The sequence below is a fragment of the Ostrea edulis genome, chromosome 2 (assembly GCF_947568905.1).
Source record: "Ostrea edulis chromosome 2, xbOstEdul1.1, whole genome shotgun sequence".
In the NCBI taxonomy this organism is placed as follows: domain Eukaryota; kingdom Metazoa; phylum Mollusca; class Bivalvia; order Ostreida; family Ostreidae; genus Ostrea; species Ostrea edulis.
The window spans coordinates 12,258,246-12,276,305 of NC_079165.1; the positions used below are offsets into that span (position 1 = coordinate 12,258,246).

Genomic DNA, 18,060 nt, shown 5'->3' on the forward strand with positions numbered 1-18,060 from the left:
ATAATAAATACAATGCAGTGAAATTGAACTTGGAATATCATCCTTTTATTTATTTGTAATTATTTATCTACAGATAATTATAAGATAATGTTGCACTTAGAGGGTGAACTCTGGTCACCTATATCGATTTCAGACATGAAAATTATGTTACGGTGGATTATATTTTATGATGCTACAACAGTGTCAAAGTGAAATGTCTAGCTCACCTGAGCCAAAGAATAAAATGAGCTTTTTTGATCAGTTGTCTATCCGTTTGTAAATCTTCTTATTTACTGGGCATATTTTCACCAAACCTAAGGAAGTATTGTCCAAATTTATCTTCATGGGATGTTTGAAAGAGAAAAACGGGGAGTATGGATTTCAAACATAGAAGGAATTGTGATGGTCATATAAGGGTAACCTCTGGTCACCCATTGATGTAAATATCATATGAAATGAATGAATGAATGATCACTCATTGATGTAATGGTCAGATATATGTAATGGTTTCCTCTGGTCACCTTTTGATGTAATGATGATATAATGATTTCCTCTGGTCACTCATTGATGTAATGGTCATATGCATGTAAGGATTTCCTCTGGTCACCCAATGATGTAAATGTCTTATAAGGGTTATCGCTGGTCATCATTGACAAGATTAATAGAAAGGTGTCCTGATGTAACCGACATCTCAGTGTATGGATGGCCCTTGTTTATATGTTTATATGACCATTAAAAATTACATCAATGGGTGACCAGAGGTAATCCTTATATTATCATTTTATCAATAGATGACCAGAAGTAACCCTTATCTGATCATTATATTACAATGGTGACCACAGGTAACCTTTGAAGAACCAATAATCAACAGGTTTGGGAACAATTCCTCCACATTGATATGGTCCCACTAAAGCATATTCTTTGGTTTTATATAATGGTGTAATTTATTCATCTGTAAGCATTGAAACAAAAAATCACTCCGTCAGGAAAAGAAATATAAATTGATCAGTAATAATAATGATAGTAATTAATAAACATAAGAAAAACACAGAAAAGTGGACAGATCTAAGTGTAGTATGTCTACCTGCCGAAATATTTGTGCTTCGACAATGACAAAGTCATTCAGAAAGTAGGCATAGTCACCCTTTTCTAATAGATAAGAGTTTTACTTGTTTTTACAATTACGCGCATTTATTTCGAGATATATAAGAACTATTTTGGGGTGACCGCGGGTCCTACTTGAGGGTACGAATTATCCTCCTGCTAGACACTATGATCGAAATCGACTTTAGCTTGTTAAATATTTCGAAATCATCAAAGGATAGTTAATATAAGTAAAGATAATTAATTTATTTAAAAATTTGTCGTCAAATTGAAAAAAAAGAAACCAACCCACCATTTATAGTAATGAAATCAATCATTGAAGAACTTTACTTCAGTTTTCAGAGTCCATTTGATAACGAATAGAAGGGAAAGTACTTGAACATTCTTATCATTTGAATTACATAAACTCCGTAGGCGCGTTTGCATAACACTTAACAATTCAAATCTAAATGTTCTTTCTATGTTCAGATAAAAAAAAAAAATCAATAGATATGGTTCTAGACGAAAGTTGTTCATGCTAAAAAAAAAATAATGTGTATACATTCAAATGGGGCTGTACGTATAAATTAAAGAAGTAACTGAGCATATCAATCAAACCAAACCGTGGCATGATTATTTAATTCTATCTTTAATTTAGACGTTGAGAGTGTGGCAGGGATGTTTCATTTAAATTTTCTAATCTGTGCCAGTAATTAAATTGGATCCTCCCCCCCCCCCCCCTCTCTCTCAACCAAACACAAGGTGACTTAACATACAATTTATCCCGTTGAAATGGTATTTTGTTGCATTAGATCATCAGATGAGATACTGGATCAGAATTTCTGCTAAACTTACCAGAAATTTTCTAACGCACGTATAAATTATATATAGGTTACATTATATTATTTTTAATCATTTAATTCGCATGTGCAGTCAAAATAGAACATGAAATGTTATCTTTTCAAAAAGTTTTATATTTACAGCATTCATGTTAGAAATATAATTTCAATTCATGCTAAAAATGATTTTATGTTTTCAATTTCGACTAGAATCTACGTCGAAACGTGTGTCAATAGATAAATATAAACTTTTTAAAAAAACCCATTCATAGTGTACTCAACAAACAAAAAATTAAAGCCCATGCAGGACTTCCACAAAACGTACATGGTTCCCATGGTTACTAAATTGAAATATAAGTGATATTTGGGTGAGGAGAAGAATCAGTCCCAAAGAAAATTGAAATGCGCGCGAAAAAAAAAAAGATAACGTAAGCACGGATTATCTCCCTTGTAAACCACTGGTCATGTTATCAATCATGTGACAGTGTAGAAATTTCAGCATTTTGTAATGACGATCAAAAGATGATGCTTTAACGTGCATGTGTACATTATGAAACGCAAAACAGATGAACGGACAAGTTTGTTGAAATCTCATCCCCCGACTGATGACGATGATTACCCTAATTACAGGTAAGCGTGTAGAACTTATGTACACTGTACGTAGTACTTAGTACATGTACTACTACCTGTACACATAACACGGATATAGGCACGTGAAATCTACCCTCCACCCACAGGGGCTTGTTATCTATTTTATTCTCAATCTATATATAGATATCTAACAAGTTGTTAGATGTTTAATTATATATATATATATATATATATATATATATATATATATATATATATATATATATAATCCAAATAGAAAGAGTTGATATCACACAGTCAAAATAATTCAATAAAAAAATCAGGAAAATATACAGTTCCAAAATATATTTAAATCACTAGCGCTTTCTGGATTTTAACATCCATCCTCAGGTGAATACAAATTTTAAAATTTTAAATATATTTTGGAACTGTATATTTTCCTGATTTTTTTATTGAATTATATATATATATATATATATTCATCTTGATTATGAGTTCAAGGCCCCAATAACAGTATAATGGGGTTTGATTTTTTCTATTGATTAATTTACAACAAAATGAACAATTATCAGATAAATTATGGTCTACCGCTATATATTTATAAATCGTTAGGTATGCATGTCACCTTAATGATTTCTCATTTTGACAAATCAGAATTTAAATAGCATAGCTGAAACAATTGCAGAAATGTGGAAACAAGTGCATGTATATCATGATAAGATTACATTTTTTTTGCAAAGTTTCCACAAAAAATTGATGTTTCATCAAGTTTTCACATTGCTAAAATTCAAAATGGGCCGGCCATCGAAGAATCCTATTAAATGGGCATTTCCCACAAATACTTCATACTTAAGATATGTACATGCGCATATTACCCATAACAATGAATATGCATATCAAGTTTCCACACTTCTAATAATTCTGGCATGTTCAGTGAAAGTTCCTATCAAGTTATTACTGTTATTCTGTACTAGAAACTTACTGAAATCTAAAAATAAAATTAAGTTCTATGTTTCATGATACATGTAGTTCATGTGTAAAAGTCAGTCATGATCTAGGAATTTTTCCAATTTCGATTTGTGAATTTAGTGAGTTTTTATGGAAATAATAGACATAATAAAGGGAATATTGCCAGTGATTTTTTAAGGCCCATTTTGGGTCTGAATTTTGGCCCTTTCCTCTCCTAAAAATTGCCATTTTTCTTCCCAATTTCACTTACATTTTTACATTTTTCCCAATAATAAAACTATGAAAGGAAAATGTATATATAAAAAAAATAAACATTCGATGTTAATTATATACATTCATACTTAACAAAGAGTTATGGGAATGATGATTTGGATAGAATAGTTAAAGAAAATGAGATGTGTAAAATAAAAATGATATAATCATGATAATGTTTGATATTATTTTAAAACTTATTTACAATAAAATTGCATGATTTTTCCCAATTTCACTGAAATGTCGACAATTTTTCCCAATTAGAAAGCCACAGGACCCTTGTAAAAAATGTAGAAAAATCACTGATAATACTGCTTATACTCAAAATTAATTCTTCAATTAACTTAACATCACATAATTCGTATGTTACATCATCAAATTATGCTGGGGAATTTCAGGAGTGGTGATTGTTAAACTACATGTATAACCAGCCTATATTTAAAAGATGTGAAGTTAATTTTGTGAAGTTGGATAAAGTTTTATCCTTCTGTTATGGTAAAATTTCTACTTGAAACTATACGTGTACAATAAAACGTATGCTAACTTTACAAAATTTGTTTTACAAAGGATACGAATTAAAATTTCTTTAGAATAACAACAACCTCCATACTAGTAATTGAATCAATAATGGAAATTGTACTATCAAAAGCACAAAGAAATCTTAGAATGCTTGTCTATAATCATTGAATGCATTAATTCTACATAATTTTGATTGGGATTTTGTTGATATATTAAGGTTTTCGATATACAAATGTATTGTTCTGATACATATCTGAAAGTTGTCTAATGTGAGAACAATATAAGGTGTCTGCTGCACGGTCGATTCACCCTCCATGATCAGTGAATGTAGTATAAGCCAAAGAATGCAATACAACCTTATCTGAGGCGATATCGAGTCTTATCTACCTGTTTATTTTAGACATAGTAGACCTCATGTACCTGAACAGTGCATGCTTATGTTGATTTAGACTGAAAGGACATTAGCAGGTTATTAATGGCTAGAGATAGATCAGATTCCTGGTGTAAAAGTGTGGGGGCTCAAGAACATTTTATATCAAGGCGAAATAGTAATCATGGATAATCATATTTAGCATGGAAACTTTAACATTGCATTAATTGTTGATGAAAAATGGGCAAAAATAATATATCTGTTGTGTCTGTTAAATATTTTGTTGGGAATGAAAAAGTGGAGGATATTGATCTGCAGGAAATTAGGTAGGTATAGGAATAAAGTTCAGCATTTTTTGCTTTTAAATCAATGTCTTCTAGTTAAATTTATGTAAATGAATTACAATTATCATAATGAAATTGTGGTAATTTTAACATAACAAAGAGCATGAGAAATTCTAATACATAATCAATTAATCAAAGTGTGCTTGGAATAATATCATGCATACATTTATGTAGTACGGTATAATAGAAATGGAATTCCATGTGTGGCAGTTCAGTTTCACTGCTTGTACTGATTTTGCTGCCTGCCACTGACAACAGCTGACTACCACTGACAACAGCTAACTGTCACTTACAACAGCTAACTGTCGCTGACAACAGCTGACTGCCACTGACAACAGCTTACTGTCGCTGACAACATCTTACTGTTGCTGAAATCTCTTGACTGTCAATGACAACTTTCATCCAGCTGTTCATTGCAACTTCATAATTATTATCAACTGCATTCCTGCTGATTCAAATGTGTAATTGAAAGATCAAAGTCACATTTATCTATGAAAGGTCAATTTTGTTTATTAATTAAAACCAATGGTCAAATTTGCTGTAATGGGATTTGGCAAAAGTTGGGATCAATTTATATCACATCTTTTTTGGGATGTGTATTGATTTATATATAATAGATCAAATGGCTTTTTCAGCACATCAACTAGCATACCGAGTACGTTCATCGAAAACCCCAGTGTACGTCGGAGTCGATGGCGGTCCATCCGGGTCATGTACCTCACCATGTTCCTTAGTAGTGTTTCCTTCTCAATCTGCATGTCCTCAATATGGCCGTACCTGAAACTGGTAAGTCATATGTGTACTGGAACAGTAGGAGGTCAGAAATGTGAGATTAGTCCAACTTCAAAATGAAAGAGAAACTTCAGAGTATTTTGGAATAAAAGCTATGTACAGTATCACTGGAGACTTAAACAAAAACTGGACAAATATGTTGTAACTTTTTCTGCCTCTTTTCAAGTCTAGCATCAGTTTATCTGTCTCTTTTGTATATAAAATGCCAAGGTGAAAATGTGTGAAATATAAAAGACAGGGTCATATATCCAAGTCAACATCAGTTGAACCTGTTCATCATAAGTGACAAAGATGAGATTTAACTACAGTTGAACCTGTTCATCATAAGTGACAAAGATGAGATTTAACTACAGTTGAACCTGTTCATTATAAGTGACAAATGACAAAGATGAGATTTAACTACAGTTGAACATGTTCATTATAAGTGACAAAGATGAGATTTAACTACAGTTGAACCTGTTCATTATAAGTGACAAAGATGGGATTTAACTACAGTTGAACCTGTTCATCATAAGTGACAAAGATGAGATTTAACTACAGTTGAACCTGTTCATCATAAGTGACAAGGATGAGATTTCACTACAGTTGAACCTGTTCATTATAAGTGACAAATGACAAAGATGAGATTTAACTACAGTTGAACCTGTTCATTATAAGTGACAAATGACAAAGATGAGATTTAACTACAGTTGAACCTGTCCATTATAAGTGACAGAGATGAGTTTGAGATAGTAATTTTGACTGAGGTTTGACTGGTACTTGTGAACCTGTCCATTATAAGGGACAAATGACAAAGATGAGATTTAACTACAGTTGAACCTGTCCATTATAAGTGACAGAGATGAGTTTGAGATAGTGATTTTGACTGAGGTTTGACTGTTAACTGTGAACCTGTTCATTATAAGTGACAGAGATGAGTTTGAGATAGTGACTTTTACTGAGGTTTGACTGGTACTTGTGAACCTGTCCATTATAAGGGACAAATGACAAAGATGAGATTTAACTACAGTTGAACCTGTTCATTATAAGTGACAGAGATGAGTTTGAGATAGTGATTTTGACTGAGGTTTGACTGTTAACTGTGAACCTGTTCATTATAAGTGACAGAGATGAGTTTGAGATAGTGACTTTTACTGAGGTTTGACTGTTACATGTACTTGTATACTATAAGGAAGGAATCTAAAGCATCAGATTTTTTTCAATTAAACAAATCATATACTTTTTATATCCTCTTAAATTTTAATCGTAGAACTAGTTTCACTTTCAACTTAATCATTGCTTCCTTGTTAATTAAGTTGATATTTAATACAGCTGGACTCCAGTGCCACAACAAACCTGCTGGGATGGGTAGTAGCCTCCTATAGCCTCGGGCAGCTGATCGCCTCCCCGGCTTTTGGAAAAATGGCGAACTGTCTAGGCAGAAGCAGAGAACCCTTGGTTGTGTCCCTCATAATAAATGTTCTTGCCAACATCTTATATGCATACCTGGAAGATATAAAGGATCACAGAGTGGTGTTATTAATTACTGCCAGAGCATTAATTGGATTTGGAGCAGGTTTTTGAATATTTATTACTTTCAAAATCATTTTTTTTCTAAAGCAATGTGCACTGACAGCCATGTATTATCATGGGAAAAAGTTACACTCTTTGTAGTGATGGATCTTCCTTTTATCCGATCTCTCAGTTTGTAAAATTTTAATACGTATTAAGATAAATTGATAAAAAACATTTATCTACTGTGGGTTCATCAATGTCATCTAATGTAAATTTTTGCTGTTTTACGTCATTGTGTCAAATAAAAAAATCAATGAAGCATATTTTAAAATATTTTATCACGTATGATAATAGAGCAAATAGTTTTTATACACCCATCTCTGGCTGATGGCCAGATATTGTGCTACAAATCTGTCTACATCAGATCTCTGACTAATGGTCAGATGGTGTGCTCTAACTCTATCTACATCAGATCTCTGGCTGATGGTCAGATCAGATTTCTGGCTGATGGTCAGATCAGATTTCTGGCTGATGGTCAGATGGTGTGCTATAACTCTGTCTACGTCAGATCTCTGGCTGATGGTCAGATGGTGTACTACAACTCTATCTATATCAGATCTCTGGCTGATGGTCAGATCAGATTTTTGGTGGATGGTCAGGTCAGATTTCTGGCTGATGGTCAGATGGTGTGTATACAACTCTGAATGAAGGCCATCTGGCCAAAGTAAAGGTCACCATGGTAATGATGATAAGTTTGAAATTTCTGTCTTTACCATAACTTTGAAATTTAAAAGATCTTAAAAGGTGGTAGATAGAGGTTGCTTAAACAACAGAAATGATTTCTCTGGACCCTGAAACAAGGTAATTTACTCATGTCACCACTGGGAAATATTCCACATCTTGAGTAATTAATGTAGGGCCCGGAACTAATCATTACTGAACAGCTCTAGTTGTATATAGATATGTTAAGTTGAAATTTAAAGATCCTTTTAAAAGATTCATAATCTTTTGAGTGTTTGTATTATACAGGGAATGTGGCGGTGGTTCGATCCTACCTCTCCGGAGCCACTACTGTCAGCGAGAGGACTCCAACCATGGCAAACCTCAGTGCCTTCCAGGCTGTAGGGTTCATTGTGGGGCCAGGTAGGAAATACAGTCAAACCTTGTTATCTTGGACTCAATTGGGCTAAGAAAAAACTTTGAGATATCCATGGGTTACTAGAGATATTGTATATATAAATTTGTCCAAAGCCATTTTTTGTTACTACAGAACAAAGGAATTCATCCTGTTTTAAATTTGTCCATGTAAGATGAGGATGGAATGGTTGGAAATGAAATGGGTGAAAAAATATTGTTGTAATAGTATGAGTTGAATTATTTGACTAAACCGGTCGCAGTAACTCAGTGGTAGAGCATTCACTTTGTAGCCGGGAGGTCGTGAGTTCGAGCCCCTCTAGTGTGATGGCCGCGTCAAACCCAAGACGTTAACATAGTGATTGCTCCTTCACCAAACGTTCGTCATTTAGAAGTGAGAATCACAGGTCTTTCGGATATGACCTTAAAAACGGAGGTCCCGTGTTGCGGCAGACATTGACACAATAAAAAATCCTCACTGCTACGGCCCTGAGCGCTAAACATAGGTCTAAATTTGTGGTACTTCACCTACAGCTGGTTATGTCTCAATACGCATGAAAAATTCTTGACGGGACGTAAAACAAACAATCAATCATTTGCCTAAAGGTTATAGATGAATTTTTCAATGCTGAACACCAATGATTTATTCTGCAGGAATCCAGACAGCTATGGTCCCCATTGGGTACCCTGGACCAGTCCATGTAACTGGGATGCGAATCAATCTGTACACAGCCCCGGCCTTTCTGAGTGCCCTGGTGGGCATCATCAATCTCATTCTACTGTTTGCAGTATTCAGGGAGCATCGAGTTGTCGATGAAGAGTACAACTACAGTATTCAAGATTCCCCAGGTTTGTACACAATGTGAAATAAGTCAGGCAGAAATATACCACATAATTGTTGATACAATGTAAGGTCATTTAATTGTGACATCACTGGTGTGTAAGTACTCCATTATTTTTGGGGAATGATGAGTGGTGAACAATATCTTCACTATTTGTCTTCACTATATGTGCTAAATGTTCAGAAATAAGAGGGAAGACTTTGAAAGATTACACTTTACATTTTTTCTCTGTGATCTCTCTCCCAGGGAGCTTGAATCCCCAGTCCAGAGGCATGGGTTTCTTAATTATGGTATGGGTCTCAATGTTCATTCAATATTCAAGAGCAGAGAAGATTTCGGACATTTAATAGATTTTCATTAAATGACCCATATAGCCATTCCCTGAACCCTCAACCTTTGAGTTCAGGGTTTTCACAAGTTTGGTGCAGGCCTCCATATTCAATGTATATATATATAAATATGCACTAGCTGTGTTTGTTTCATAAATGTTCAAATGTAAAGAAGACCTGGAAGATCCACAAGGACAGGAACCACAAAATTCACAAGTTTCCCCCTTACCCTTAAGATGCTATGTAGCAGTTTTGATGGGCGTTGGGTGTACAGTTCATGAGAAGAAGTAAATGATTTGTTCTAAAGTTTGGTGACATGTGATACTCAGCCAATCAGGGATACAGATTACACTGAGAGCAGTGGGTTACCGTATGTCCATAAATGATTACTAGACAGTTTTTGATGAAAAAATGTGTTTCATTATGGCAGATTTTGGAAACTAAAACTCCTCTAATATAACTGGTCCGATGCTCTGATCCCTAACCACTGTACCATAGACAAAAGTATTCGAATTGTATAGAATTACATGTATATCAATGGTGTATAAATTTTGAAATACTCATACCTAGATCTCTACTCTTTAAAACCAACACGGCAATGAACTTGATTTCTTTCAGACATTCTGAAAGTACAATTTTATGGAGCTTGTTTTTTTAAAAAAAAAAAATTATTTACAAATTAGTAAATTTGATTTTCTATTGCTGGATGTAGTGAGGAGGAAATCCCAGATTATACTCCAGACATGCTGGGTGTTGTCTCATTATCAATTGTAATGCTTGACATGGTTGTAGGTGAAGAAGAAATCCCGGATTACACTCCAGACAAGTTCGGTGTTCTCTCATGTAATGTCATCTTTTTCGTGGTGCTCTTCATTTTTGCCGTCTTTGAAACGTAAGCAATTTTATTCAAATTTGACACTTGCAATGTGAAATGGTCATTAACTAATCCAACTCTAGAAATGTATTACTCTATCAATATAAACAATGTTATACTGTACTGGTAATTTCATTCAAATTTATCTTTTCAAATACATATATTTTATTTATAATGAACTTTCTACTGAGTTTTGCTTGCCTCAATTATATTATTACCAATTTAATCCTTTCAAACTGTTAAATTATTTCTCATTAAATCTTACATTTATATAGTGTTAACTAGACATTAACTGTCAGTTAAACTCAACTAACTTTTGTGCAACTTGGTCCAGATATCTTCATAATCCAGAATGAAAGATTGTATCTATGTAACTTGATGTTGATATGCAGAGATGGATGTGCAGGTGTTGTGTTTACAGAAATAAGAATACAGTCAAACCTTGTAATCTTGAACTTGATGGGACCGAGAAAAAACTTCAAGATATCCGTGGATTTGAGATATCGAGAGTAAAATACTTAAAGAATAAGTGGTTGGGACTTCCTAATCACTTCGACATATCCATGGTATTCGAGTTATCTGTGTTGGAGATACTGAAGTTCAACTGTATATAAGGGAGAGTTCCTCGGTGTAAAGTCATGTGTTTGTTACCCATGAGGCATACATGTTGGTATGTTGTATTTCCAGAATAGGGACCCCCCTGACTATGGACATGTATGCCTGGACAAGGGCTCACGCCACGCTGTATGTTGGAGTGATTTTAGCAGTGGGGGGCGTGGTAGCCATATTAGTGTTCATTGTCATCAAAATTCTTTCGAAAAGGTATAAGTATTTGATATTTTATTCTTGATGGTAAAAGAATTTTGCTGAAATTTGAATTAATGTCATAGATGTATGATTTCATTGAGAAGAGATAGATTTTTAGCTCACCTGAGCTGAAAGCTCAAGTGAGCTTTTCTGATCACCTGTTGATCATCGTCTGTCTGTCTCTCTGTTAACTTTTCATACTTTAAACTTCTCCAGAACCACTGGGCCAATTTCAACTAAACTTGGTACAAAAGATACTTGGGTCAAGGGCATTCAGGTTTACTCAAATGAAGGACCATGTCTCCTTCAAAGGGACGATAATCACAAAAATGCAAAAATAGGGTTGGGTCATTTAAAAATCCTCTTCTCCAGAACCACTGAGCCAGAAAAGCTGAAATTCATATGAAAGCTTCTTGACATAGTGGAGATTCAAGTTTAATAAAGGCATGACCCCAGTGGGTAGGGTAAGGCCACAATAGGGGATCAAAATTTAATTTCGATTATATAGGGAAAATCTTTAAAAGACTTCTTCTCAAGAACCACTGGGTCATAAGAGTGGAAATTTACCTGAAAGCTTCCTAGTTCAAGTTTGTTACCCCCGGGGGTAGAGTGGGGCTACAATTGGGGAGCAAAGTTTTACATGGTGATATATACAGTAGGAAAATCATCTCCAGAATTAATGGGCCATTTTCAAATAAACTTGGTACAAATCATCCTTTAGTGAAGGGGATTGAGATTGAAGTTTGTTCAAATGAAGGAACATTCCCCATTCAAAGGGGAGATAATCACAAAAATAGGGTGGGGTTAATTAAGAATCTTCTTCTCAAGAACCACTGCCACCAGAAGAACTGTTTACATGACAGCTTCCTGACATAGTGGAGATTCAAATTTGTTAAAACCATAACCCCCAGGGGTAGGGTGGGACCACAATACGGGATCAAAGTTTTACATGCTAATGTATAGGGAAAATCTTTAAAAGTTTTTCTCAAAAAACCACTGGGCCATAAGAGTGAAGATTTAGCTGAAAGCTTCCTGGTATAAAGTAGACTCAAATTTGTTCAGATCATGGCCTCTGGGGGGTAGGATGAGGCCACAAGAGGGGATCAAAGTTTTACATACAAATATATAGGGAAAATCTTTAAAAATCTTCTTCTCAAGAACCACTGGGTCAGAAAAGTTTACATTTACATGAATGCTTCCTGACATAGTGCAGATTCAAGTTTGTAAAAATCATGGTCCCCGGGGGTAGGTTGGGGCCATAATAGGGATCAAAGTTTTACATGCGAATATGTAGGGAAAATCTTTAATTATGGGCCAAGGTGACTCAGTCGAGCAATGTGGCCCATGGGCTTCTTGTTATTGAATTGTAAGTCTAGTTCAGCCATTTTGGATCACGTTATGTTTTCTTCATTCTTGCAGTGTAAATGAGCGGTTTTTGTTGATTGGAGGACTCGTGTGCTGCCTATTGGGCTTTGTTGTATACTTGCCATGGGGACATACCTATCCTTCCTTCCAAATGTCTCGTAAGTTTCTAGATGTGAAACACAGAAGAAATCGGAGCTTAGTTCTGCTAGTATTGTTGCCTTTAGTTTCCTATACATGGTATAAAATATCTCACATTAGTCATATTTTTGCATAATTTAGCTTGGTCTGAATTGTGGTATACATTTATCATAAATATATTTTGAAATTTTGTATGACCAATAATATGATTTCAGAAATTGGCCCAGCAGACCCATATATTCCTGTGTCAACTGTACTCCCGTCCAACCAGACTTACGCCTCACACACGGAACTGTTCACCACTACAGCAGCCAGTAACAGCTCAGGTGGCGACGCGGAGGCCACTGGATGTCCTGAAGCCTACCGGTGGTGCTCCTATACTCCTATTGTAACGCTGGCCCAGTTTCTCTGTGGAACTACCCTCATATGCATAGGATATCCGACAGGAAATGTCATGTCATACACTTTATATTCTAAAATCCTGGGTCCAAAGCCACAGGTTGGTTACAAAATGTGTAGCAATTTAGTCTTTCACTTTTAGGTCACCTGAGTCACTCAGATGCTCTGCGTCTGTTGTTTATCATCGTAGTCATTGAGGTGCTCTGCATCCATTGTTGTTCATCGTCTATTAACAACTGAACATTTTGATTTTCTTCTTGATAACTACTGTTCCAATTCTCTTTTCAAATTTGGTATGAAGCATCTTTACGACAAGGGGGACATAAATTCTAAATTTAGGTATGGGACAAAAACTGCCCCAAAAAATGGGGAAAATTGACCAATTTTCAAAAATCTTTACAACCACACATCTGTAAGAGAAACGAAATTCAAAGTCATAGGAAGGCATCTACCACAATTATAGATTTCATGATCCCCATGACTCCAGGGTGGGGCCAAACTTGGTATATGGTGTTTATGTGTGAAATATTTAAATCTAGTGGTAGAGGGTGAGGCCAATATTTGGTAAAAAATAATTATAGATTTCATAGGTCTTAGGGCTAGCTAATGATACCGTTCACTAATACTCAGGTGACTGATAAGGCCTATGGGCCTCTTGGTTAGCTCACCTGAGTTGAAAGCACAAGTGAGCTTTTCTGATTACTTTTTTCTGGTGACCATCTGTAAACTTTTAACATTTTCAACTGCTCGCCTAAAACCCAAATAGCTATATTAATATGCAAGCAGCTCCAGTTAGTGCAGATTAAAGTATTTTCAATTCATGGTTCCTGGGGGTAGGGTCGGGCCACGTACAGTAGGGGACAGCTGGGCCATGATTATTCATATTGAATAGAAGAACCCTCAGGTAGTACAGACTCGTATTGATATAGAACCTCAGGTAGTACAGACTCATATTGATATAGAACCCCCTCAGGTAGTACAGACTCATATTGATATAGAACCCTCAGTTAGTACAGACTCATATTGATATAGAACCTCAGGTAGAACAGACTCGTATTGATATAGAATCCTCAGGTAGTACAGACTCGTATTGATATAGAACCTCAGGTAGTACAGACTCGTATTGATATAGAACCCTCAGGTAGTACAGACTCGTATTGATATAGAACCTCAGGTAGTACAGACTCGTATTGATATAGAACCTCAGGTAGAACAGACTCGTATTGATATAGAACCCTCAGGTAGTACAGACTCGTATTGATATAGAACCTCAGGTAGTACAGACTCGTATTGATATAGAACCTCAGGTAGTACAGACTCGTATTGATATAGAACCTCAGGTAGAACAGACTCGTATTGATATAGAACCTCAGGTAGAACAGACTCGTATTGATATAGAACCTCAGGTAGTACAGACTCATATTGATATAGAACCTCAGGTAGTACAGACTCGTATTGATATAGAACCTCAGGTAGTACAGACTTGTATTGATATAGAACCTCAGGTAGTACAGACTTGTATTGATATAGAACCCTCAGGTAGAACAGACTCGTATTGATATAGAACCCTCAGGTAGTACAGACTCATATTGATATAGAACTCTCAGGTAGAACAGACTCATATTGATATAGAACTCTCAGGTAGTACAGACTCGTATTGATATAGAACCTCAGGTAGTACAGACTCTTATTGATATAGAACTCTCAGGTAGTACAGACTCTTATTGATATAGAACTCTCAGGTAGTACAGACTCGTTAATTTTCAGCTTATCATAGAACTTCATTGATCTCACTTATGATTATTCAAGTGAGCTTTTCTGATGAAGGGTTTCTGATGTTAGTGTAAATTCTAAATTGTTCAGTTTTATAACCCCCAGGGTAGAGTTGACCACAGTGAGGGATCAAAGTTTTATAGGGAAACATATAGGAAATAAATCTTTAAAAATCTTCTGAACTGCATGTCAACAACAACAGAGCCATGCTTAGTGATATCAATATGTAACCATTCTCAGAGAGTGCAACCATTCCCAAAGAGTGCAACCATTCTCAGATAGTGTAGATTCAAATTTAGAAATTAATGCCCAGTGGCTTGGGATGGGGACATGATAGGGAATCAAAGTTTTACATGGGAATGTATAGGGGGGGATCTAATCCCAAACCACTATAGAATCATTAATTTGCAAAAAATTCCACATTGTGTGGATTCAATTTATGTTTTGAAGTTATGGACACGGAGTGTGGGATGAAATTGTACATAATGCGTGTAAACAGGAGACAAAATTTTCTTCTCTGTGACAGCAAGGCCCAATGTTAGTTATATTGGTATGAAGCATCCCCATTTTATATGGATTCAGAGACATCATGATAACATTTGGCCGCAGTATGGGGTCACAATTTTTTGTGGGAATAAAAAGGGGGAAAATCTTTTCAAGGACAGCAAGGGCCAAGGTTACCCAAGTGAGCATTGTTTCCCATGAGCCTCTTATTTTAGGCTGAACAGTGATGACATACTTCATTTTGAGTGCACTGGAAATTAAGAGATGAAAACTGACTGTATATCAACAGACTACTTATATGTTAATTTTGTTAATTCTGTGTATGTGTAATCGTCTATCTATGGTTATGAAGGCCAGCTGTTTGTTGCTGTCTGTTAAATAAGATTGGTATTGATTTTAAAGGGTGATCGAAAGTTTTACACATGTAAAATTAAGACATAATCATGTCAATGAAACTGAACTTTAAACGTGGAAAATGTTCACTTTACTTTTAGGGTACAATGATGGGAATTCTCACCGGATCGGGAAGTTTAGCTCGAGCAGTTGGACCAATATTTGTCAGTTCTGTTTATCATTTGTACGGACCACGAGTGACGTTTTTGTCGATGTGTGGGATGATTATTGTGACGCTTTGCTGGATTGCAGTTGTATTCAAGCGCCTTGTGCCTTTCAAATTTGTTGAAAATAATGTGAATCCACCTTAAAAATTGTCAACAAAACTGAAAGCTTCATTTACAAATTATCGAAATTACATGTATGAGTGATTTTATGACAATGTATATATTACAATATTTTTTATTAGATGCATGGTTAAATAACCACTGATCCAAGAAATGTGATGCATTATGAACTACTGTGTATGTCAATCTTTATTCCTCATGACAGATTCATTCAATATGGCCAGTCATTCACAGTGTGTATGTGTGTGTTTATGTACGTTGTATGTGTGTAAAACTTATACGGTACCAATTTTGATGCACCAGATGCGCATTTCGAGTGTGTATAATTATGTGTGTCTGTGTGTGCATGTAACACTCTACAGTCCACATTTTTTGATCCATTGATTCCATACTTCACATGTAGCTTTGTAATCAAGAGAGGAAGAACCCTATTGTCTAATGATTTTAGGGTCAAAAGGTCACTACAGGACTTTATAGAAAAAGCTTGTAGTCATGCACTCATTGTGAGGGGATATGCACCGCCTTGCAGAGCTATTGTTGTAGAAAATAAGGCATGGTAGTCATACTACATGCTATTATCCCGGATATTTCTTATTTTGTGCAACATGATTAAGATACTCATTTTATAGTTTTAGCACTGTATGTGGAGCAATTTATATATATGCCTAAGTGTGTATGGAAAATTTTTCTTACTTTTTGAATAGCCATTAATGAAGATTAACAGTATGGACTTTAACAATTAATACTCAATGAAGCTGCATAAAATTGAAGTGTTTGCAAGTCTTAAGAGACGTCATCAATGCTTTAATATTAACTTGAGAAGTTTGTACGTGTTTTTGAGTATATTATTTACAGACAATTTCATACCTAATTTTACAATGTAATCACAAGTAAATATGTATAATTTATATATAATGATTGTTAGAAACTATATACTTATACCACTGATACATTTTTAGGATCTACCTCTTTGAAGTTCATTATGGCAGAGTATGGGTAAACGAATCGACATGGTGTGGTGCTAAAAGTTTAAATTTGAGAATAAGGGGAAGGTAACTCTTCTCTGGAGAAATGCATATTATTTTCTCCAGCTATTAACACCTAGCTCAAACAGATCTTCAGATTAATTTTTTATGACATTTTAATTAATGAGAAAGTGTGAAATTAACACTTAAAATATTGCCTTAAATATTGAAAAAATCAAAACTACTCATTGAACTTAGATGAAAACTGCTTTAGAAATGATTTTCCAAAAATCGATGTGCATTACAGAAATATGCACATAGTGTAATGGTAATAGAGCAACTTTCACTTTCGTTTTGATTGTAAAGCTAAGCTAGTGTTGTGATTTGCTGTAAAATACAAAATGTACTACATGTACAACACATCTCCACAGAAAAGCTGCTCTTCTGATTGAATGCACATATCCTAATCACTCAATGATTCATTCTATCATTTGCTGTTTTATATCCAATACAGATAATACTCAATCAGATGTATTCATATGCTGGATTATTTCATATCAACTGTGATATATTATAATATATTGATATAGTGTTATATTAGTAGTTTACAAATGAAAAATGTAGAAATAAAATTGTTGATTATATTTTGTTGATAATCTGTTGACGATAATATATGTACTAACTTGCGTACATTTTATTTGCAATTTTATATAGAATAAGATTGAGACTGTTTTTTTTTCGTTTAGAAGTTCAATTTCATAGGTAAAACTTCCACTACCGATTCTTGCGTAAAAACAAATTCAAGCTTTAGATGAACCATCAGAGTGCATTGCTTACTACGAAATCAAAGGATATCAAATTGCCCAGAACATTCGTCTTGAACAGAAGTTGGTAATATATCGAGGGAGCACTGTAATTTACTATTTGCTAAGTCCTTATAAGGAATGTAAAGTGTGTGCTAGCCCTTGTAGTTATATATAAAGAATTGTTAGAGTCATTACATGAGGATGCGGGCCTC

General features: G+C 34.9%; 1 protein-coding gene across 2 annotated transcripts; it reads left to right on the top strand.

Annotated features, from left to right (window-relative positions):
- Positions 1-2,373: 2,373 nt before the first annotated feature.
- Positions 2,374-17,686, top strand: LOC125654695 (major facilitator superfamily domain-containing protein 8-like). Of its 2 annotated transcripts, none has more exons than XM_048884733.2 (10): positions 2,374-2,531; positions 5,582-5,732; positions 7,050-7,293; positions 8,262-8,375; positions 9,021-9,215; positions 10,330-10,429; positions 11,099-11,233; positions 12,638-12,741; positions 12,937-13,220; positions 15,892-17,686. In XM_048884733.2, the coding sequence occupies exons 1-10, from the start codon at positions 2,452-2,454 to the stop codon at positions 16,099-16,101; spliced, it is 1,617 nt and encodes a 538-aa protein (XP_048740690.2). In that variant the 5' UTR covers positions 2,374-2,451; the 3' UTR covers positions 16,102-17,686. The 2 variants fall into 2 exon arrangements, with proteins under 2 accessions (XP_048740690.2, XP_048740680.2); XM_048884723.2 differs by lacking the exon at positions 2,374-2,531 and adding an exon at positions 4,437-4,928.
- Positions 17,687-18,060: the final 374 nt, after the last annotated feature.